The sequence below is a fragment of the Lissotriton vulgaris genome, chromosome 7 (genome assembly GCF_964263255.1).
Source record: "Lissotriton vulgaris chromosome 7, aLisVul1.2, whole genome shotgun sequence".
In the NCBI taxonomy this organism is placed as follows: domain Eukaryota; kingdom Metazoa; phylum Chordata; class Amphibia; order Caudata; family Salamandridae; genus Lissotriton; species Lissotriton vulgaris.
The window spans coordinates 1,694,120,836-1,694,144,439 of NC_141695.1; the positions used below are offsets into that span (position 1 = coordinate 1,694,120,836).

Sequence of the window (23,604 nt, forward strand, 5' to 3'; positions counted from 1 at the left end):
TTATGATATCCTATCTACCCATGCAACAGTTTTTATACTTACCACCGGGTGACGTCAACTCGTGCAGAAAACACTTCGAAGTATAAACCCTGTATCATGGTGTCCTCATAAAGTATACTTAGTTCACCATATCTCAATGCCCCCATTTATTGTCTTTAAACAGCCCCTTGCATATCACTAGAGACATGACACCTGCTTTAGTCTGCTCACCTTAGAGAGTCCTCCAACTTCCAAGTAAAAGCAAATGACAAAGACATTCCAAGTGACCCATACAGCTGTCCAGAGGGTGTACTGTAAAGGAAACAAGAGAGAAATGGCATCTAGGAAGAGTAAAATACATCACATTTCCTTATTTGTACTTGCTTTAACATCTCCACCCTCATCACTCCCTTCCACACCTTACTGCCAGTCGCATGCTCCTCCCACCCACAACATGTTACTTTTAATTGGTTTTATAATTTGCACTAACATTCATTGTCGCTTGGAAGACTATGTGTGGAACATCTAACTCTTCACTGTAGCACAGACCTTAGGCTAAAAAGGAATATTTTTAGAATTTTGTTGAGGACCAATAAGGCTTCCCTTTTTTAAATTTTAGATTAATGTCATCTTGTTTTCTTACTGAAATGCCATAGAAGGCCCACACTCCAACATAGTTTTTTCTGCTTTTATTTGTTTAGTTTTTATGCTTCGCTCTATGGCCAATACAAAACCAGTAAAAGAAACTGATCTGACCATGAAAATAACCTACACCTGACCCAATGTCTGATATATGTGTCTCACATGCAGAATTTCAGAGGCACCAGTCTGCAAGGGGCTCCCATCTTTGAACTGTGTGACAAGCAGTCGATGTGTCACCTTTGTTTTATGTCTGGAGAGACCGCCTACAATCTGAAATGGTGGAAGAAGTAAATAGGTGACATCCAGTGAGTGAATGATCTGTATGAGGGATCTAATGCTTGATATGGTGGTAGTGATGAGTGTGCCTTGGCTTCTATTGTCTTCTGGATCATAGATCAGCCTATATAGAAGATTACTCTTGGCAGGTTATGATCACCTATAGAACACCCTGTCAGGCTCCTTCATCTATATGTAGCTTCCTGTCAAACTGGGAAAGAACTTCAGAATAAATAAATGAGATGGAGAACACAACTGGGTATCATGATTTGCTCCCTAAAACCAGAAGCAAATTTGCTTTATTTTAAGCCATAGGAAGAATTATATTCTAGAAAGACTTTCAATGGCTCAGCACAGGCGCCCACCTCCTTTTTTAATCCCAAGACCTCAGCCAGTAAAAAGACCACTCTACTATTCCCCGGTCTGCATGAAGCTGGGGGAGGAGTGTGAGAGAGTAGCTGCCAGAATATTGGCATGTAGAAGGCCAGGCGTAGGCAGTGTAGGATGGGCGGAAACGTGTTGGGAAAAGAGGTTTTAGGAGAGGGAGTTTAGAGAAAACTAAAGGAGGGAGATGCATCATACAGCAGGACAAAAATTCCAATTACACTTGTTTAACCCTTTTTGGGGCTCCCTACCCAGGTGCGTATTTCTCCGATCTCATATTGAATGGAATGTAGCTTACCAGTACTATGTATCGTGGTCGGTACTGGATAGTGCCGAAGAGGCCAAGAATGACGATGATGATGTGGAAGAAGTTGGCAAGGATCGGTGCCCATTGGTACCCCAAGAAGTCAAAGACCTGCCTCTCCAAGGCGGCGAGCTGTGGAAGAGAGAGATGGAAACAGTCACTAACAATGTACCATATACGACAAACGGCCAGCGTGCGCGATGAGACAACTGGAGAAGCCCTATAGAGACTTACTGAAGCCAACATGCATCACAACATCACAGCACATAAATGGGTCAGTGACCGGAGCAAATGTACTGCTTTTGTATCTGCAATAGACAGCTCAATCAGGGGCAGTGCGACTGGTGCGGCTGCACCTGGTGCTGACCTCTGGAGGGGTCGCGGACCTCACAAGGCGAGCGCTGTGTTTTGCAATAACTTATTATTCGAGAGTTGAGGGGCACTTTTGCCAGAAAACATCAGATAAAGTCTACTTGATATTTTGTATGGAGTTGAATACGAAGAGCAAACGTGGAAGTGATCCATTTAAATTAAATGTATCAGGTCTTAGTCAACATGGGTACAATGATGCTCTTCTGCACTGTCGTTTTTTTTTTTGGTGGCAGTGACTGCCTAGCTTGCATTCAAATTAAGCACATCAGAATTTTCAAACAAGCGATCCAAAGATATGTGCAAGATATGACTTTATATTTTACTAGCATGCTGTGCATGACCACACTTCTGAGGGTGTAGTGATTGGACAGTTCTGTGTTACATTATGATTACGGCTCCCTGTTTTCCGTTTTTGCTGATTTTTACTGACAAATACAGACAGAAAAACATTTTTTTTCCTTTCTGTATTTATTTTTAAATGTGGATAAAAACGGAAATTGGCTTTTTTTTTAGATTTTAAATGCTGCAATTCATGACTGCCAGGCCAATAGCTGTGCTTACTGACAGGTAAGGGGATAAAAAAAACTTGAATTTCAGTAAAGAGGCTTAAACAGCAGTAGATATGCACAACCTTGACGGTAAAATGTTCATTTTTTTATAAGTGCATTGATTTATCACCTGTGGGTGCTCCTATCACTGGAACCTATCTGGCGTTCAAGCATAAATGCACATTTATTGGTTACATAAATGTGGAAAAATACTGTTTTCAACTTTATTTATAAATAAAACCTCAAATAAATATGTATAAATACAGATAACATTAGCAAAAAAGAAATATGGATAAATACAGAAAGAAATGTCCAAAAAAGAAATACCATAAAACCGGGAGCCCTACTTATGATAAATCAGTTACAGATAAGTTTGGTTAATACTAATTAGCAATGTTATGTTTTATGTTAACTAGAGTTCTGTCCTTTTACATCAATTTCTAATGCAGTCATGGATAGGTCTGTCTCGCCGTTACAAGTTCCTTTTATTTTATTTCTTAAACACTATTTTGATAGAGTAACAAGGATTTTGGCTATTTTCACCTGCAGAAGAAACCAGATCTCTCATAGTATCTCTTTAGTAATCTTAAAAATGTTGCCTATATTAAAGAAAGCTACCCTAGGGGAGTGTTAAAATGTCATTGGAAATCATATTGCAGGAAAGCATTGTGATCAAACGTCATATGACAGCAACTCCTCTGATACAATCAAGGTAAATGTCAAATGATGCCACTTCTAAATCATAAAACCAATAAAGATGGTGTGATTTCCCTTTCACAATAACTAGCTTTTTGGCGAATTGATGTGCATTGAAAGTAGTGACACAGGATACGCAGTCCACTAGGGAAATTTCCAAGGTGATTTGTTCACAGGTGTCAAAAGGTGCCTTCGAAAAGGCAGTACGGGCTGCAGCAGCTCCTTCAACCAGGCGGAGGAGAGCCGCCGCAGTGGAAAAAATAGAAAAAGGAAAAAGTGGAAAAAGGGAAAATAAAATGATAACACTATGTTATTGTCATTTTGTTTTTCCGTTGTCAGGCAGGTTTATGGGGCGGGCTGTGCTGTTGTAACAACCAGCAGGTGAGGAGTGGTTGGGTCACTTAAGTGCGATTGGCTGTTGTGTTGACGTCTTGGGCCAACCAAACAGTCATGCGCGCTTTGCATGTTCACCACCGGCTGTATTACAGCCTGGCTGGAGAAAGTGTACAGGCTCAGAGTCCCCATATGAGTGCCGAACCACGGCACTCTGACCAATCACGACGCTGCTGTCATGGTGACAGCAAAATCATGATTGACTTAGGGGAGCCTGTGTGTGCTTCGTGCTTCCAGCAGGAACAGAAGGGGACGGAGTCGAGGCGGAGGCCAGCAGCAAGGTAAGTAACTTTAAATTTATTTTTCTATCCCCCCTGCCCATGCCCCACCCGTACTACTTAGTGGCAACCACCATTGAGTATAGGTGGCACATAGTCACATGCAGAGTGAAACTGTGATTGCTGCTATATCCCCCCAAAGCTATGTTGATGCTTCACACCAAGACATCAGATGAAAATAATTTGTTAGCACACCCACCCTGCTATGATTCACTGATCAGGTATGTAGAACAAATGCTGCATGAAGCACGCTCTTTGATGCTTCACGTACCTCTATGACACACACACACACATACTGGCAGTGACAATTATGCATGACACTAGACTCAGGAATCACACCTAACTCTTCCCACTTAGGCCATATAACAGCTACACATTCTAGCTAAACAAACGTACGGGTCCTCCTGCAGTTGCTTCAAAATAGATTTAACAGTGAGAAAAACAGTGATTGTAGTTGGATGCAAAATGCAGGATAACGTAGCACAGCACAATACAATGTAACACAACACAAAGTAAAAGAACGTAGAATAACACAAACACAACACAACATAATAAAGTAGACTAAATCCAAGCATGGCGCGTCTCCTGCTCCTGCTCTACCAACCATTTAGAGGGATTGGCATGAAAAAAGTATCACATCATTTTGTTGTCACTGGGGACAAGCTTTTAGTCCTGGGAAATAGTTTGGCACCCCAATGTCTTCTGGGAGTTGTAGGCTTGGCTCACTGAATTGAAGCAAATGGACTGAAAGTATCAGATTATAATGTCTTGTAAAAACTTGAACTATTGAAATGACAAAGCTTGAAAAATGTCGAAAACTGCCCACGCCCTACCAGCCTTTAAAAATATGAAATTTACAAAGCATTCTCTTCTCCCACGAAGTGTTTAATTATAGACAACAATAATATTGATTAGCAGTTTTTTTTTTCAATGAGTCTTTTTGGTGTTCTCCACCTAGTTTCTAATATATATAACCCCTGCAATATTTAAGCGGGACCCAGGTGATCAGCATTTGGTAAGGAAACACTTTTAGAAAGCTGTGTTCTGGGAGTAGGGAGCAGCCATCTTGAGCACTGGACGTCTAGGATGACGTCACTTTCTTTCTTTAAAAAAACAAAACCTTTTTTTATTGATATCGTAAAAAACTCAAAAGTAAATCTGGTCGCGCATTGACATTTATAATCAGCAGGATGACGTCACTTTCATTCACATCTATATCCATTGCTATAATTACATGTGGCATGAGGGGTGCGTTATTCTCAGGTGGTTCTAATGCATTTCATGTGTCCAGTCTCCCTAAGGAACACTTTATGTTGGGAGTGGGCTCACGGTGACATTGAATACTATAAGAACTTCACCAAGGAAGATACTGTTGCTCAAAATAGTTGTCAAATGCACAAAACCCATACATTTTTCCAAGTTTATTTTTTCTAGAAGACTAAACAAAATGAAACAAGCATTGGCAATGACAATAGGTCTGGCCTTAAAGGAATGTATCATGGTATTGTTAAGTTTTACAAGTAATTGCATAGGAATAGATCTGTATTTCTGTGGAAGCAAAAAACTGCAGAATAATATTGGTGTAGGTTAAAAGTTGCACTGTCAAGCCAGACCTAAAAATCCATGTAGGTTATTATTTAGTTATCTAAGGCACTTTGATGGCATTCCATTGACATATGTGTGACTCTGTAGATTCAAGCATAGGCAGCTAGTTAAATAAACAAAGTGATCATAGCTGCCTGGAGGGCAAACAGTTTTTTGTGGAAGCGCACACTTCTGCCCAATCAAAACATGTGCTCCTGGCTTCCAACATGTAGGCGGAGCCAAAGCCCCTCTCTAGTGATAATCACATAATTGTCTGGTGATAGCTGCACTGTCATGTCCGACGATAAAGACCGAGGGCAGGAAAAAAGATGGAGGGCAAGCGGGGTGCAAGTAAGTGGGGCATAAATTCAGCTTGATCAATTAAATTTCCCAATAACTACTGACAGCTATTAAAACGCATTTCAACATCTTATCCCTGGGTTTGGGAAAAAATAAATCTGTCAAATTTCTCTAAAGTGTGAGACAGTCAGGTGCTTGCTTAAGAAAAAGATGTGACTTCAGGAGGCATTCTGTTTCCAAATAATTTGCATATATTTTAGTATATACACATATTCATTAATTTCATCTACTTTTCAATAATTGTACAAGCTTGTCAATCATTGTATTCATTCGCAGCCAAGAACAGGAAATTTAAAGTGATAGTAACCATAAAGAATCTTTGAAATACAATGTCCATTAAAAATAATCTAAGAGTATACATGGCATATGTCAATTTCATAGTAATTAATGTGGTTGAAGGTTAATACAGCTAAGAAAGTACTTATCCAACGGTTAATTTATTCCCGAATACTTGTTTCCTTTTAAAATGACTTTAAGCCTATTGTTTCTTGTTTACCAGACTTTCAGCCAACTAGGTCACCGAATTATTGGATAACAGTAGCAGGTATGACTTCACATATCTTTTTTCCCTTCACCTCTTGACATCACAGAAAGTGATATCATAAATAGTGTGCACTAAGTATGGGCGGAAAATCCGTTCCGCTCGCGGATTTTGCAGATTTTCGGTAAATTCGCAATCCGCGAGATTCGCGAATTTCCCGCAAAATCCGCAAATCCGCGAGCAGCGGATTTTATGGCTTGCTCGCACTGTTCGCGTGAGTTCGCGGCTTCCCAGTTCAACTTCGCGCCCGCGAATAAGCGCTAAATTGCAGAAATACGATCTTAGCAAAACTGAAACTACTTACCAGGCTCAAAAGTTCAAGCTCATCATTAGTAGCCATTTCCTGTAGTGCTTCCTGAGGGGCCCCTCCAGAGTTCAGTTGCCTACTTGCAGCTATTATGTGACCCTGCTCTGACCCTCAGAATAGTTACACATATGCCACAAAGGTCCTGAATTACAGCTAAGGGAGACAAGCAGGAGCCAGGCTGGAAGTTCAAATCCAGTGACACATTAATCAGCTCCTAATTCATTATTGTCAGTTGGGGCAGGGCAGGTGTTGTAACTAATTTTGCAACAATGAAAGCACTTAGCAAGTGCAAAAGATCACTAATCAGGAAGCACTAAGGAAGCAGGTGCCAGCTAAAAAAATATTCTGTGACACATTAATCAGCCCCAAATTAATTCAGGTCACTTGAGGCAGGGAAGGTGTGCTTTGCTTTGCCACAATAATGTACACTGGACAACCAGAGGGTGCTGTGATGAAACAGAGGGTGGCATGGGTGAGCCAGAGGGTGGCATGGGTGAACCAGAGAGTGACAGTGGTGACAGAGGGTGGCAGTGATGAAGAAGAGTGTCCCAAACAGGCTGGACACGTAGAAACAACAAGTTCGCAAAACTTGCGACCCGACAGGTAAGTTCGCGTTTGCGAAATTGTACAAAAACCCTCGCGAACTGGCAGAAACCCGCGCGAACACACAAAAAAAAAATCCGCAAATTCGCGAGAATTTGCGGATTTTGCGGATTGCGAGTTCGCAAATCCGCAAAATTCGCGAACGCGAGATTCGCAAAATTCGCCCATGCTTAGTGTGCACCCATTACAGAATACTACATAACTATACACACACACAAACACACACACACACATATATATATATATATTCACGAAATTCGTCACCTTTCAGACAGAAAACACACCCTGCCAGTCCCGTAGTGACGAAGAGTCGACCCAAAAAAGTGCTGGTGCAAGAAAGTTTATTCAAATGAAGCCAGCGCTGCCGCCATGACGCGTTTCGCCTTCGGAGAGGCTTGATCACATGACAAACTGCTCGTCATAGAGCAGGGCATTTAAAGTGACAGTGCATCAAATTCGTTCAGAGACAAGGAAAAAAATACTACACAAATTAACAACGTAATTTCCTTACCCTTGGTTGACTACCAAGCAATGTGAATGAACTGCTTGAAAGATCATTTAAGACACATAAATATCTTAAAAATCCTTACATCCAATGAGAAATATATTTACACGTCATGGAAAAATAAAGTTGATACAAGAAAAACTTATACATGACAATTAATTATGTCTATGTTAAAAACGTATCAAAAAAGTGTATGAATACATTCAAGTAACCAGGTTGTGTAAACAAACAGTTCTATATATATAGGCACTGGAATACAACGTTGGAAAAGATGTTAAAAAAAGTCAAATGCAAAGTGCTAATTCCTTATTGTCATACTGAAAGCCAATATAGATTGGTCTAAATAGAGCCCAAGTGGGCCTGTCACAATGCCTGCTGAGACATAACTAGTGCAAAACAAGTGATTGTGCTACATTAGCAATATAAAGTGCAAGTGTGTAAACAGCTAATTCTTAGTAAAAAAATTAGGAAATTAAAAAAAAAAATTGATCAGTTATAAAAAAATGCAGAAAGAGACACCACTATCTCAAAAAGTTAAGATTCATCTAACAATCACAATACTGTGGTAAAATTCTTAAACTATCCGGACAGGTCACAAGGGCATACCGAGGAGAATATCTAAATGCAGGTATAAAGATTTTCCCTGTCATTTAATCCGTTGGGATTCTTTGTGTTTAGCTCCAGTATATATCTAGTCTCAAGTAAACGGAGTTTGGCCTCTCAGTCTCCTCCCCTTCTTGAAACATCCACAGAGTCAATTAAAAAATACTGGAGCTGGTCAGGTATGCCTTGATGTCTCTCCTGAAAATGCCTGGCACCCGGATAGTTTTGATCGTGACCCGAAATTGCATGTATGTGTTGGAGTATCCGTTTGTGGGGGGCAGTTTAGTACTGCCCACGTACTGTAATCCACACGGACACTCCAACACATAGATGACGTATTCAGTTTTGCAGGTAAGCCACTTGGTAATGGCAATAGGATGTTCACGAAAAGGGCTTTTAAAATAGGTCCTGTTGCTGCCGAAACGGCAGGCTTTGCATTGTGGACAGGTCTTGAAACCCTTTTTAAGTGCCATCCAAGTGGTGGAGGCTCTAGGTTCCAAGGTATTGCTTACTAAAGCCTTGGCCATGGAGGGAGATTTACGGAAAGTAAGTTCTGGTTTGTTATTTATTTTGTGCCCAATTACTGGATCACTTTGAACCAGATTCCAGTTTTTGTACAGTATTTTCCGAAGGGCCCCATGTTGACGATTAAATGTTAGAATGACTCGTGGGGAAGTTATTTTATCCTCTCCTCCCGAAGACTTATCTACAAGGATGTTTCTTACTTTTGGAACCAAGGCCTCCTGTCTGCTGACTGAATTCGATCGCTGAATTGCTTTGATAAGACTGGCATTGGAATATTCTCTGTCAAGAAAACGTAATCTGCAAGCCTCCTGTGCAGCTGCACATTCAGCATCAGTGCTGCAGATTCTTTTGATCCGGAGCATTTCCCCAAAGGGAATGCTTTGGATCAAATGGGCAGGGTGCTGGCTGTTTGAATGTAGTATGGTGTTACCAGCACTAGGTTTCCTATATAGTCTTGTGCCTAAGGTGTTACCTGCTACAAATACCTCAACATCCAAAAAACAAATAGAAACGGAACTCATGCTGGAAGTGAAATTAAGGTTAATGGTATTTACATTAATCAAATCCGCAAAAGCTCTGGCCCTATCGGCACTCCCCCTCCAAATGAGAAAAACATCATCAATGTAACGTAAGTATAACGCAATGTTATTAGAAATAATATTGTGGTGTTGGCCGACTAGGACCTGTTCCTCCCATAGCCCAACGTGTAAACACACGTAGCTAGGTGAGAAACAGGCCCCCATCGCCACACCCCTGACCTGGTGGTAAATCACGCCACTGAAGATAAAAAAGTTTTGCTCGAGGCACATTCTGGTCATATCTACAAGCATTTTGTTATGTGCCACGGAATGTGGAGGGCATTTGTTTAGATAGTGTTCCAGAGCTTTGAGTCCATCACAGTGTTTTATTGAAGTATAAAGGGAAGAGACATCCAAAGTCATTAAAATCATATCCTCCTCCCAAACAAAACGCTCAATTTTGCTGAGGAAATCAAACGAGTCTTTGACATGTGAATTAAGAGTCTTAACATAACCTTGAAGAAAAAAATCAATATACTTGGAAACATGTTCCAAGGAACTGTCGATTGCCGAAATAATTTATTTATTTATTTATTTATTTGCAGGTTTGTATAGCGCTAGGAATAGACTCCCGTAGGAGTATCTCCGCGCTTGAGACAGCCGGCGTGAAAGTATAGAGGTGGTAGCATTGAAATTCTAAGGCCCACTAAAAACAGTTACCTAGTTCCAGAGTAAAGACTTGCTTAGCTAGTGTTGACTAAACAAGAAAGTTTTCAGTTGTTTCCTAAAAAGGAGATGGTTAGGGCATTGTCTCAGTAAGAGTGGAAGCGCGTTCCACAAATTAGGACGCACCACAGACAAGGCCTTACCACCCAGTCTAGTTCTACTGATGTTGGGTACACTCAGCAGCAGCTGTTCGCTAGACCTAAGGGTGCGAGTAGGAACATATGGTACAAATTTTCTTGCCCGATAGTCTGGTCCTAGATCATGTAGACCTTTATGTATAATACAGCAGGTCTTAAACTTCACTCGTTGACGTATGGACAACCAGTGAAGTTTATTCAGCAGAGGTTTGGATGGAGATCTAGGGGGGGCATTAAGAACCAGCCTGGCTGCTGTATTCTGCACTACTTGCAGACAATCTAGTACCTCTTCATTTGCACCTGCCAGGAGACCATTGCAATAATCAAGACGGCTGATTACTAGAGCCTGAACCAAAGTTCTTCTGTGGGAGTCAGGGAGGAAAGGGAATATCCTACGAAGGAGACCTATCATGTGAAAACAAGATCCCACAATGCTGTTACCATGTTGTTTCATAGTCAACTCCGGTTCCAACCGTACCCCCAGTTTCTTGATTATTAGCTTGGGTTCAGGGACTTGGCCTAAGTCCTGTGGCCACCAGTCAGGGGACCACTGGACCCTGGCTTCACCGAAAAGCATCACCTCGGTCTTACCAACGTTACATTGAAGAAAGTTGGAAGACATCCACTGAGCTACTGCCTTCATCCCCTCGGAGAAAGATTGTATAACCTCCGATGTTAGTTGTTTAAAGGGAAAAAGCAGCTGCGTATCGTCAGCATAGGACACCGGACAGAAACCAAAGGCTCTGGTTATATTTGCCAAGGGGGCCACATAGGTATTAAACAGAGTAGGGCTCAAACAGGATCCCTGAGGAACCCCCTTGGTGATCTTAACCTCTTCCGACCTGAACTCACCCATGGTGACACATTGGGTGCGGTCGGAGAGAAAGCTCTTAATCCAGTCCAGTGCCTTGCCGCCGATTCCACTCACAGTCAGTCGTTCGATCAAGATGTTATGTGAGATGGTATCGAACGCTGCCGATAAATCCAGTAGCACCAGGACAACGGAATAGCCACTGTCCTGGTACATGCGGAGATCATCCGTTATCGACAGCAGGACCGTTTCAGTGCTGTATTTTGGCCTGAAACCTGACTGTGAGGGATCAAGGCTTCCCGATTGTTCAAGGTAGTTGGATAGATGTTTGTTTGTGTGCTTCTCAATGATTTTCCCCAAAAAAGGTAGCAGGGAGATCGGCCTAAGATTAGACATGTTGGTCCAAGGGGAAGAGGTGTTCTTCCTAATCGGTCTGACTAGGGCCTTTTTCCATTCCTGTGGGACACTTCCTGCTGTTAGAGGGTCGGCCAGGTGGTATTTCAGAGTCCTTGTGAATTTTTGGGATTAAATAAAACGAGGGAATGACTGGATGGTCTTTTTTCAAATATCGGAACTCCTCATGTGTAAGGAGTCCAGCACTTCTCCAGGCTTGTAATTTGTGATACTGATCCACCCACATGGTTTTTACAACCTGAATGTTGCTCCTTCGGTAACATGCAATGTCATTTAACTGAAGTTCTGCCTCCCTAAGATACATATCCTTTGGCCAAAGGACCACGTTGCCGCCTTTGTCGGCCTGTTTCATGACGATGTTGTGATCCTTTTGTAGTTTCGTGATTAATTGTGTGTAGCACCAGTTTTGTTTAGATATGTGGAACTTCTTTTTGTTGGTAGCGATATATAGTTTTTTAATATCTTGTACCACAATTTCCTGGAAGGTGTCTAAATTGTCATGAACCATAACAGGCTGAAAGGTGGATTTTGCCTTGAAGGGAGTGATTTCTTGCCTGTTTGAAATAAGTGATGTTTCCATTGTATTTTCCGACATTACCTCGTTTTGTAATTCCCAAATGCTGTCAAAAGTGGCCTGACTTTGGCTTTCGGTCATGATAGGACTTGTTATCATTCTGGGGGAAATATGGGGCATATTACCAACAACTAGCGATAATTTTTGTCTCTAACTTGTTTAGAGACAAAAATTATCGCCGCACATCGGCGATTTTTATCGCAGATAAACCTTGCTATTAGCAAGGTTTATCGCAAATGCGATAAAAAACGGCCGCAATGCATGAATATCGCTGAAAAGTCTGCGATATTCATGCATTATCGAGCAAATGCTCTTAGCCATGTTATCCACCTCCCATTGGATAACATGGCTAAGAACTGCTCAGGGCAGGTGTTAGCTTTTGGAGATATTCGCGCTTAGCGCGAATATCTCCAAAAGTTGGTAATAGGAGATAGCGATGTTAGGGACTGTTTCCAGTCGCTAACATCTTGGCACGCCCACTTTGCATGTCATTAGTGATAAATATCACTGACATGCAAAGCGGGGCCCAAGATGGTCGCTATCTCCTTTTAGCTGTCACTAACTGGTGTTAGCGACAGCTTGGTAATAGGGAGATAATTTTATCTCCGATTTTTTGGCTTTTAAAGCCAACAAAGCGGAGATAAACCCCCTTGATAATATGCCCCTATGTTTCTTAGGATGTTGTTCAAAAAACTTTTTGAGTTTCAGCTTGCGTGTAAATCTATAGATGTCCATACGGGTGTCTGCATAATTCATATTACACGGTGGATAATATGACAGTCCCAAATTTAACACGTCTGTTTCAGCAGTTGTTAGTTTTAGATTCGAAAGGTTGATTACTGATTTGGACTTTTTTTCTTTGTTTTCTTTTGGTAGCGTTTCCAGTGACCTTGTTTCGTGGGATTGTTGCCACTTGAGGTTCCGGGCGCAACATTTCCTGCGTTGCCAGCGTTTGTAATTGGACCGCTGTTTTTTGGTGCATAGGTCTTGTGTGACCTTAATGTTATATGTATATATATATCGAACAGGAACTCCAGCTACTTCCACCACAGCGCGACGGCGAAGAAGGAGAAACAGACCACTTCCATAGGCAAGATGATTTATTAACCTTTTACATCCAGTACAGCATAAGGCAGATGACGCGTTTCGGGCTTGAGAGCCCTTGATCATATATATATATATATATATATATATACTAGCAGCCCGTCCCGACGTTGTCCGGGAGCAATCATGGCTCAGGGCCCCTGCCCGCCTTGACGTTGTGCAGAATTATGCCTCTATGTTTACTTTGTACGCTTTTGTAAGCTGCCCACATCACATTTTCCTCCTGTAATGCCCCGTTTGGTACCTTCTCCCGATTGTCATTTTAGCTTTAAGCTGACCGCTCCACTTTGTACGCTTTTGTAACCTGCACACGTTTCTTTTTCCTCCTGTAATGCCCCGTTTGGTACCTGCCCACGGCACTGCCCACGTCACTTTTTCCTCCTGTAATGCCCCGTTTGCTACCTTCTCCCAATTGTCATTTTAGCTTTCAGCTGACCGCTCCACTTTGTACGCTTTTGTAACCTGCACACGTTTCTTTTTCAGTTTGGTATCTGTGGCTCGCTCACCGCTCCTCTCCGCCGCCACTCCTCCCTCACGTTTGCTTTCCTCACTGCTTACTTGGCGCCCTACCTCATCTGCCGCTCACCGCTCCTCCCCGCCGCCGCTCCTCACTGCTTGCCCGCCGATCCTCACCGCCTGCCCACCCGCTCATGTCCGCTGCGCCTCCGCTTGTCACTGCTCCTCCCCGCGCTGATCTCCGCCGCTCCTCGTCACTGCTCCTCCCCACGCTGATCTCCGCCGCTCCTCCCAGCGCAGATCTCCGCCGCTCCTCGCGCTTGTGTACGCAGCTCCTGATGTAAGCACGCACGTCGCGGCCGGCGCTACTTTGAAGGATCTACTTTTTATTTTACTTATATTTTTTAAATAACGTATTTATTTTTTATTTATATAGCCTATGCCCATCTGCACACCTTGAGGATTACAACAATGTATCGGGTGTGTGGATTGGCGCTGTGGTTCCCGAGTTTACCAGCCTCAAAGCCTCAAAGTTCTTCCTTTATAATAGTAGTATATATATATATATATATATATATATATATATATATATATATATATATATATATATATATATATATATTGTGTCACCAAAACGCCCAGAAGGAAAATAATTGTGCAACTGTGACGGATTTTAAACATCAAACTTACCAAAGAATTAATTAATACTCACCCCTAGGAACTACGATTCCCACAATGCTTCACTGGGCAATATATGAAGCCAAACCAACTGAGGGTATGTGAATTAAATAAATAATGGAAATAGAAGAGGTGAGCCATCGATGTTTGTCTTCCTGCCCAAGATGAAGAGGCATGATGTGCCTCGAAACGCGTCGGCATTTGATGAATACTAATGATAATGGCCAGGCAGGCTACAGCGAGGTAATGACTGGCCGCATGGTCTGAGGCACGGTTGTGTGCCCCTCTAATGCTTCAGGGTGTTTTGGTGACACAATATATATATATATATATATATATATATATATATATATATATATATATATATATATATATATATATATATATATATTCCCACTCTATCCCCTTGAATATGGAGGTAAAGGGAGCCAATCCTACGTTACACTTCGCTTATTTTGTGGGGCTCCCCTCCCTGAGCCACTTCGGGGTCAAGGGGTCCCAATCCCCAAAACCAAACTATATTTGTTAAGGGGAGGTGATGGTGCATGACACCTGTCCCTGTGCCAGGAAGGGCCCCTGGTACCCCCTCCCCCTGGGCCTCTAAGGGAAGGGGGCAAATACCCCCCTCCCTGAGTATTTGTGGCCACAGGACCCCAAATATAGCCAAATCATATGTATTAATGGGAGGGCATGCAGCCCCCTCCCAGAGTCTTAATAGGTCCCAGGGACCGAATCTTCTGCGGCCGCACTTAACTTAAAGGGGTGGGCGGGCACTTGCCCCCCGCACCTCTAGCCTATTGTGGCCCCAGGGAACCGAACAATATTTTAAAAGGCGAGGGGGAGCACATGGCAGCTATTTCTGCATGCTTCTGTTAGGTGGGAGTAACCTCTCTTTCCCTGCCCTGAGGCAGGGAAAAGAAGTCTACTCACACCCGCTGGGAGCATTTTTAAAGCTCCCACCGAGTGAGAGCAGCTATGCCTTCCCTGCCAGTGCTCCTGCAGGTATGCTCCCCAGGACATAGTAATTGAGCCAGCCCCAGGGGAAGGGGTCCCGGGGCCTTTTTAGGCTCAGGGAGGGGGGGTGCACAGCCCCTCTACCTTTAAAGTTGAGTTTGACCCCGGGAGATGGGGTCCCCAGGGCCTTTCAATGCTCAGAGAGAGGCCATGCAGTCCTGCTCACCTTTTAAATGACATGCAGTCTCCTCCCCTTATTTATGCATTTCAACCAGGAGGATGGGGTCCCTGGGGCCTAATAAGACTAGGGGCTAGATGTAGGTAATTCTATTTTACCACTTCTAAAATACCGAATTTTACCGATTCGGTATTTAAGAAGTGGTAAAATAGAAGGGGGCACATGTAGGTATTTCAGAATCGGTAAATACCGAATCTGTAAGATTCCGTATTTACCGATTCGGTAAATACAGAATCGGTATCCCCCATTGATTCCTATGGGCCTTGAAGCCCATAGGAATCAATGGTGAATACCGAATCGGTATTTACCGATTCGGTAAATTCCGATTTTTGCAAGGGTGCAGGGGGTGTCACTTTGACACCGTCTGGCACCCCAATACCGGAACTGTGTGCCATGTGGCACACAGACATGCCCTAAGGGCATGTCTGTGTGTCACATTGCACAGGTGTGCATGCACAGATGTGCATGCACACCTGGATTCGGTATTTTACCGCCCAATTGGATTGGGTGGTAAAATACCGAATCTGAAAGGCCTGCGGCACTCAAAGATGTGCTACCTACATGTGCTTTTACAGAATCGGTATTTTTACCGAGTTTGTATTTACCGATTCAGTAATTTTACCGAATCTGTAAATACAGATTCGGTAAAATACCGATTCTGTAAAGCATGCTGCTACATTAGAAAACCCTAATACCGGTCGGAAACGGCCGAAATCGGCCGTTTCCGACCGGTATTAGGGCTCCTACATCGAGCCCTAAGGGAGGAGGTCCACGTGCCCCCCCCTCCTCAATGAAAATATTTTTGTCAATTCCTGGGCCCTGGCCCTCCCCATGGGGTGGTGGAGGTTCCAAAGTAACACAGAAGCCTGTGCTTTAAAAAAAATAATGTGTGGCAGATTCGTGGATCCTATCCAAATTGGTGGCAAATGTAATAAAAAAATGTTTGCCCCCAGGCCTAGGGGGTTAGGGTATCCCTGCTCTACACTATTATGTATTTTTTTCACTGTTTGGGACTTGGGAGTGAGTCTCGAATCCTAAGATGGCCGCTGCCACATCCTGATTGATGTGGTGGCAGCCAACCAGATCTCTCCATGAGAATTGCCTGTCCCACAGATCCTCTGTGGCGTGATATATACAAAGTTTTTTAACATTAATTGCTCAAAACTGCTGAACGGATTTACATCAAATCACAATAAACACTCTATTGAGATCTAGCTTCCTGACAAATTTGGTGTAATCCATTTTCTGGTTTATGCTGCAGCTATCTAAAATTACGATTGAAAAATGAAGGTGAAAAAAGCATTTGGGACCCCCATTTTTCTTAGCCCATGCTTGATGGGTCCCCTCCCGAAAGTTTCCAGTTAGGAACTGAGGGGAAAAAACGTTTTATTTGGAAATCTTTTGAAGATTCGTCTAATGAAGCCAATGATATTAGCAAACCAAAAATGTATTACCTATGCAAACATGGTCCTAACTATAACTACCGCCACTGAGAAATATGTATATTTATGAATATCTAATTATATATATTTTTTAATATTAAATTAACACCCATGACTGCAGCATGTTAACAATAACTGGGGCAAAACAACCCACTTGAAAAAATTTCAACTGGTTGGATAAGATGCCACAAGCCATAATGATAGCCATATCTAAAGAGGGTTTTACGAAATAATATAATGCCCCAAGGTGTGCTCCAGGACCAGAAAACATTGACTTCTAAGGTAACAAATGAACTGCGTGTTTTCAGACATATTGTAAGTGCAGCAGAAACATGTTTGTGCCCCCTGGGGTGTATCTGGTTCATTGTGTATCAATGGAAAATGCCCACCATACAGCCTGTGCCCAAAGAAAGATGGCACATGAATTAAATAGAAATATATTCAATACTACAGCAGGAAACATGGGTACTACAATGCTGGTAGGCTTCCCACCAATTTAGTACAAATAAATAAAATGCCTTCAAGGAGAGTGCCGACATATTCAAGGGCAAAAAATACATATGAATGGTTCTCAAATATTCGAGGGATCTAACAACGGAATGAGGCTGCTATGGTAGAGCGCCACAGGACCCCAACCAATCAGATTTTTGTTGCTTACCCCCAGAGGAAGTAGGTGAACAAAAGTGACCATATGGTAGCATCCGGAGGAACTGGTTACACAGTGGGAGGTAGTTCTGAAATATTAAGATATATAGGTTGACAAAGAGGTCCCTAGGATGAGCAGGTGGAATTTGATTCTTGTATGAGCTCAACCTTATATGCACCTTAGGTTTTCGAAACACAAGAATTTGGGATTGGTATGGGGTTGTATGGCAGTAGGTATTTTGTCAGAATGTTGTACATTTTAGGTTGTAATACCTTTACTTCGATAAAAGCACTAAGTAGAAAGAATGTTTAATAGACTAGCCTGCAATTACATACAAATCAAAGCTGGGTCTCTTATCCCACTACTTACCACTGGTTGAGTAACAATTGCAGATTGCTGATGGGTTGGTGTGGTTGGAAATTGGCCATTTATGACTGAGTGGGTCAGGAGAAGGTGGAACAGGGTAGATATAGTTGAAAGATAGGATGAGTGGGATGAGAAGGGTTGCCAATGGTTGGGAGACACCTGGTCTAGTTTCAAAAGGCCAAGGCAAGTAAACGTAAATGGATGCCAGAGCTCTATTTGAGTGTGAAAAATATTATGGTTTGATATATCACACCTTTAGTTTATGTGGGACCGGGTTAACTGGTTAACCGTGCTATAGAGTGGACTAGAAATCCTTGCAGAGGGACAGGTGTGACTAGGGGAGGACTAACTATTGTTGGTAGAGACCCTTGTGTTGTTAGGAGAGACTGGGTAGGGATGGACGAGAGGCAGGTGTGGTTGGGAAGAGAACTATTCGAGGGTGGTAGAGTACTAGGTGTGGCTAGCAGAGAACTAGGCATGATTGATATGAGACTATTTGTTATTGGGAAGGAACAAGGCATTAGCAGAGAGTCTGCTGAGTATGGTCTGTGTAAACATTGTGAAAGAGCATGGTAAGGTTGTGAGAGGAGAAATGGTGACATTGTGAGGGCCAGGCCTGGTAAGGAAATGCCAGCTGTGGTTAAAAGAGAGTTAACTTTGATTAAGTGAGACTTTGATATTGTTTTGGGAGGAACAGATCTACTTGAATAAGGAAAGAGTGTTCTGAAAGAAGACTACATATACCCAACTGAAGAGCCTTAATCAGGGTAAAAAAGTACTGGGTTGCTAGTGATTAGGTTTGGGATGACCTGGCCTGGCAGCTTGGGCTTGACTATTCCTAAAGGAACAGATTTGCATATGGTTGGGTCCAACTCTGGTGGCATGGTGATAAATAATGATGGTTTGGAATGCTGATCCGAACAATTGCCAGTGGTTAGACTTATTGCAAGGATTCCTCCTATTAACTTTTCTGTGTTTCATAGTTAGGTCATGGTAGCCCATTCAGCGTTGGCCCACAGCCCATCGTTAAACTACCATAGTGGTACAATTTCCAGTCCAGCCCTGGTTAGGACCAGCCAATAACAGCATCTTTGTCCTTTGTTTACGCTTTGGTACTCTTGTACGGCTCTTGTTACTCCTGGCCGCGGGGCTCAAGAACGAAACATCAAGAAGTGAAGGTAACCAGGGTTCTGTAGCATATTTTGTTTCAGAAGTATACACTGCTTGCCCACTGCTTTTCTTTTCTCGTAGTTACCAGGCAACAAGAGGGAGGTTGTTGAGAGGTAAAGATGAGACAAGGGATCAATCCTGTGATGTCAATGGGGGCGTCAAATGCCGCAATGGTTTACTGCTCGTTCCCTAGCATGACGGTGATTTTATGTCCATGCGATCCAACGGAAAGTCCTCCCATAGGTACCTCAAAAGGCTACCTAAAAGTATTAAAAATAGTGAGAAAAGGGGAGATCTGAGGAAGCAACATGCTTTTTTATTTTTAGACACATACTCCTCATTGGATAACGTGCTTATAGACAGACAACGTTCTACACGACACGCGATCCATTTCAAGGGATGGCTTTGAGCAGTGCGCACATAGGACAATGGGACACCCCTCCCCCAACCACAGTCCAAGCCCTGCATCATGCATGGCACAGAAGTGTCAGCGCCATCCTGAGGAGATCAATTCTCAGTCAGGAGATAGTGCTCTCATCAGCAACGCCTTAGTGGCTGCGCGGCACGCGCACCGCTGCGCAGCCACCGCGGGGCGGGAGCAGGTGACATTGCCTCCTCAGCTGAGAAATGCACTTCATGTGCCTGCTTGGCAGAAAATCAGCTTTTGCAATCAGAGTCACAGTCCCTAAATTAAGCAAAAACCCACTGCTCATTTCAGCCACATACTGTTGTCTTCTCAGTTATTCTGAGCTTCAGGGGTTCCCTAAATGGGAAGAAGTAGTCAAATCTGTGCAGCGAGATCTTTAAATGTCACTGCACAGGTTTAGAAGCGAATTCGAAAATGCAGACGTAGGCACCGTCGAACAGGCGCCGGTGTAACCTTAGAAGAAGGAATTTGTGAGACTGTGAAGTTTATTGTACCAGAACTGTGCTCATTGCAGCCATATATGAATGAGAAACAATTGAAATGTAATCCATCTAGAGATTGTCCTAAAATCAGGTAGAATAAGGTCGAATATTCAATTTAAGAAAATAAATGCAATCTTCCAGCACATGTTTACAACTGTGTTTATCTTGAATACCTGCACATCAGGGAATAACTTTTTACAGATTCAGAAACCTTAAGTGTGCTATCAGGCCTTTAAGTTTACGGAACCAGAGGAAATTAAGGTCCAATGCAGGAAAAGACCACGATCGAATGATTTGCATTATATGAGGAAAGAGAAAGTAAGGTAAAGAAAGGAAAGTCGGGGAAGGAAAAGGAATGAAGGTGCTTGTGTGGGCTGGCTTGGGGGAAACAAAGCAACTGAAAGAGACAGGACACAGGTTGGCCATCAGAGTCACACATATATGTAGCACATTCTAAGTAAATTATCAGGCAAAAACAATAACGTCCTGCCCTCCTGATTTAATAAACAAGACCACTGGAATTATGCGGCAATGCAAAGAACACATTATCCTATAGGGCTGCCTAATTCTTTGGCAAGACAAATACTTATTTGACATAGTCCGAGAGAAAATTCAGTTTATGCAAAATACATAGCTGGGCATTTTCTAGATGTTAGGAGGTGCTAACATGGCTCAGGTACTGAGATGAAACAAAGCACAATTACCTAGAAAATACTGAGTATTCCAGAAGGGAATGCTACGCATTGCGAGCCCTTCTGTTAGATCCTGATGCAGTGGGCCAGTTTTTTTTCTCATGGGTGCTGTTGTTTTCCTTGTTGGCCCAGGCTCTCTGCATGGTTAACTTAATGACTACCTTAGGGCTACTGGACTCTGTAACAGGAAGTAATGTCAAGATTGTCATGTCCAATAAGATAACATTGGGGGGGGCGTATAACTTGTGCTGCTGACGCGGTGTCCTCCCAGATTACCCAAATTCACACAGAACTTGTCCATAGTGTGCCTATGCATTCACAGCCCCACTACACATCACATTCTTAGTAGACTCTCTCCCAGCGATGAAGGTAAAAAGTTTGTGCCTCTATACTATATAATCAGTTGCCTACAACCATTAGTTATTACATAGCCCTATAGTGGGATGGACCATCTTCCTGCAGGGGAAGGGGTACTGCTTGGGAGCACCACCCTCCTCAAGGAACAACAGAGGGGTGTGGTCAGCTAGCCGTAGTATACAACACAAGAACACAGGGGGTCTAACAGCCAAATTATGTAGCTGGGCTGCCAATCCGAAATACCAAGATCTCGGAGTGTCTAAATCACATAAAGACAGCCTATCAAGGGTGAACACTATCAGCCTGATTCATCAAGCCGAAATCGGCTCGCAAAGGGCCAGATTCTGAGAATCTGGCCCTTTGCGAGCGCTATTTTTGCATTTGGGAATCATCATCCCAAATGCAAAAATCGGTAATAGCGATTTCGCTATTTTGCGAGGAATTACTTTTAAGGAATCTCTATTTGAGATTCCTTAAATGCAATTCATCATCCATTTAAAAATTGCGAATTCGCAATTTCAGCCCGCTATTTACCGCGAGGTCAAACCTCGTGGTAAATAGCGAAAACTTAGAAAATGCTTTTAAAAGCATTTTTCTAAGTTGCATGTTGCACACACACATGTCCTTTGGACATGTGTGTGCGCAACACCTGTTTCAATTTGCATTTAAGGGGTGTTACAGGGTGTCCTTTGGACACCCCTGGCACCCTTTAAATCGCTATCTTATTTACGATTAGCTAATTGCTAATCGTAAATAAGGAATACTCCCCATTCATTCCTATGGGCCTTTTGGCCCATAGGAATGAATGGGGAGTTATTCCTTATTTGCGATTAGCCATTTGCTAATCGCAAATAAGGAATGTGTAGGAATCGCAATTCTTTTTGCGATTCCTACATGAATCCCGTTTTGCGAGTCTGTAATAGCGATTCCTTATGAATCGCTATTATAGACTCGCAAAACGGGTCTTTGATGAATCAGGCTGTATGTTTATAGGAAACACAGACACTTTATAGGTCATTTAGAAATTGGTTTACAAAATCCATACCATTTAGCAATGGGTTACCATCAAATTGACTTGATGATCAGTCCTATCATCTGGCCCTACCCAGGTGTGAGTAAGGCTAGTCCCCTGATCATTGGGACCTAAAGAGCCACACCATTCGTTGCTGGTTTAGGATTTGGTCCACCAACACAAATGAGCCGCCATATGATGGCTGATCTTTAATGGTTAAGTGAATTCTAGTGCAACACAAACAATATAGTGAATTTAAAATAGGATGGCGTGTCCTCCTCATATAAATTTTATTCTGCGGCCAAACAACACCTCCTAATTAAAACCTAGAACAGTGCAAGAGAGACAGTCAACAAATATCTGTCTAGTAATAGCCGTAGTAGCCAATGGCGGAATGGGCCCTGGTGCGAGCAAAGAAAATGGGTTCTAAGGCTACGGTTGGGGTTGTAAAATGTAGTATTGTCCCAGTTTATTGGGCCCCTCAAAGGTCGAGCATCCCCCCAGTTCCACTGCACCTGCTGGTGCAGCCATGGCCAGTGCTTAATTTGTAAAAAATTAAGTGCCAGGGTCCTCGTCCGACGACCACTGCAACCATCCATTGTGCCGTCATTGCTGCTAATGACCACATCAACACAACTACAAACCATCACACTCCTATAAGTGTGACAATTCACACTATTCCAGGAACCCAACACTATGAGGAAGGCTTGGGCATGAGGTGTTTACAATAAAGTGTGCGCCGAACACTGGAAACCACCGGCTCAAATTAAGCACTGGTAGGTAGCTACATCCCTGGCTTATCGAGCAAAACAAAAAAGCATAGGCAGCCCCCTTGGGTATGTTTATTGGGGAAGAGCAACACGATATGTCATATAAATATGAAACGGATCAAGATAGCACAGGGCACAGACATCCACAGATTGTGTGGGCTTTGTCCCCACAGACCCTCCGTAGATGGACGTAACATGTTTCTTTTCAAAGTGTACAGACTGTTTAAAAATTCACGTGTACGTCATTACGTCATATATTAGGACCATGCAAGCTGTTACATAGATAAAACTTGCTCCGTCTTCATACCGGGCTGGATATTTGCTGTACGTTCTGCCGCGAGTCCGAAGGAAGTTGACATAATACTTTTTGGAGCAAGAAAAACGATCTGTAGAACCATATCTTTGCTAAATATGTTTTATTTGTGTCTCTCTAATGGGTAAACTTCTATCCATCAGACCTTTTAAGAACAAATGTAAAGCTTCCATACGACGGACCTTTTAAAACAGCGATTGCTTAGAGAACATTGTGATGTAAATATTAATTGTCAATAACTATTTAAGAAAATATGTAAAGGGCCGGCAAAAAAGTAATAGAAACGAGATACATCTATGGAATTAGCCCAAAGCTTTCAGTATTTATCTGGGCAAAAACATATTTATACGTTTTTTCTCACATATACTGTTTGTTTTATATCTTTATGAAGCCCCTTGAAAAAAATAAACACATATC

At 42.6% G+C, this 23,604-nt stretch overlaps 1 protein-coding gene across 2 annotated transcripts in view; it reads right to left on the reverse strand.

The window, feature by feature from the left end:
• NKAIN4 (sodium/potassium transporting ATPase interacting 4) overlaps positions 1-23,604 on the reverse strand; it is a 136,312-nt gene that overhangs the window by 34,748 nt on the left and 77,960 nt on the right. For both annotated transcript variants that reach the window (XM_086932824.1, XM_086932823.1), the window contains exons 2-3: positions 1,580-1,717; positions 211-291 (exon numbers count right to left, since the gene is read on the reverse strand). In XM_086932824.1, coding sequence (XP_086788950.1) covers positions 211-291; positions 1,580-1,717 — 219 coding nt within the window. The remainder of the gene's footprint in view (positions 1-210; positions 292-1,579; positions 1,718-23,604) is intronic.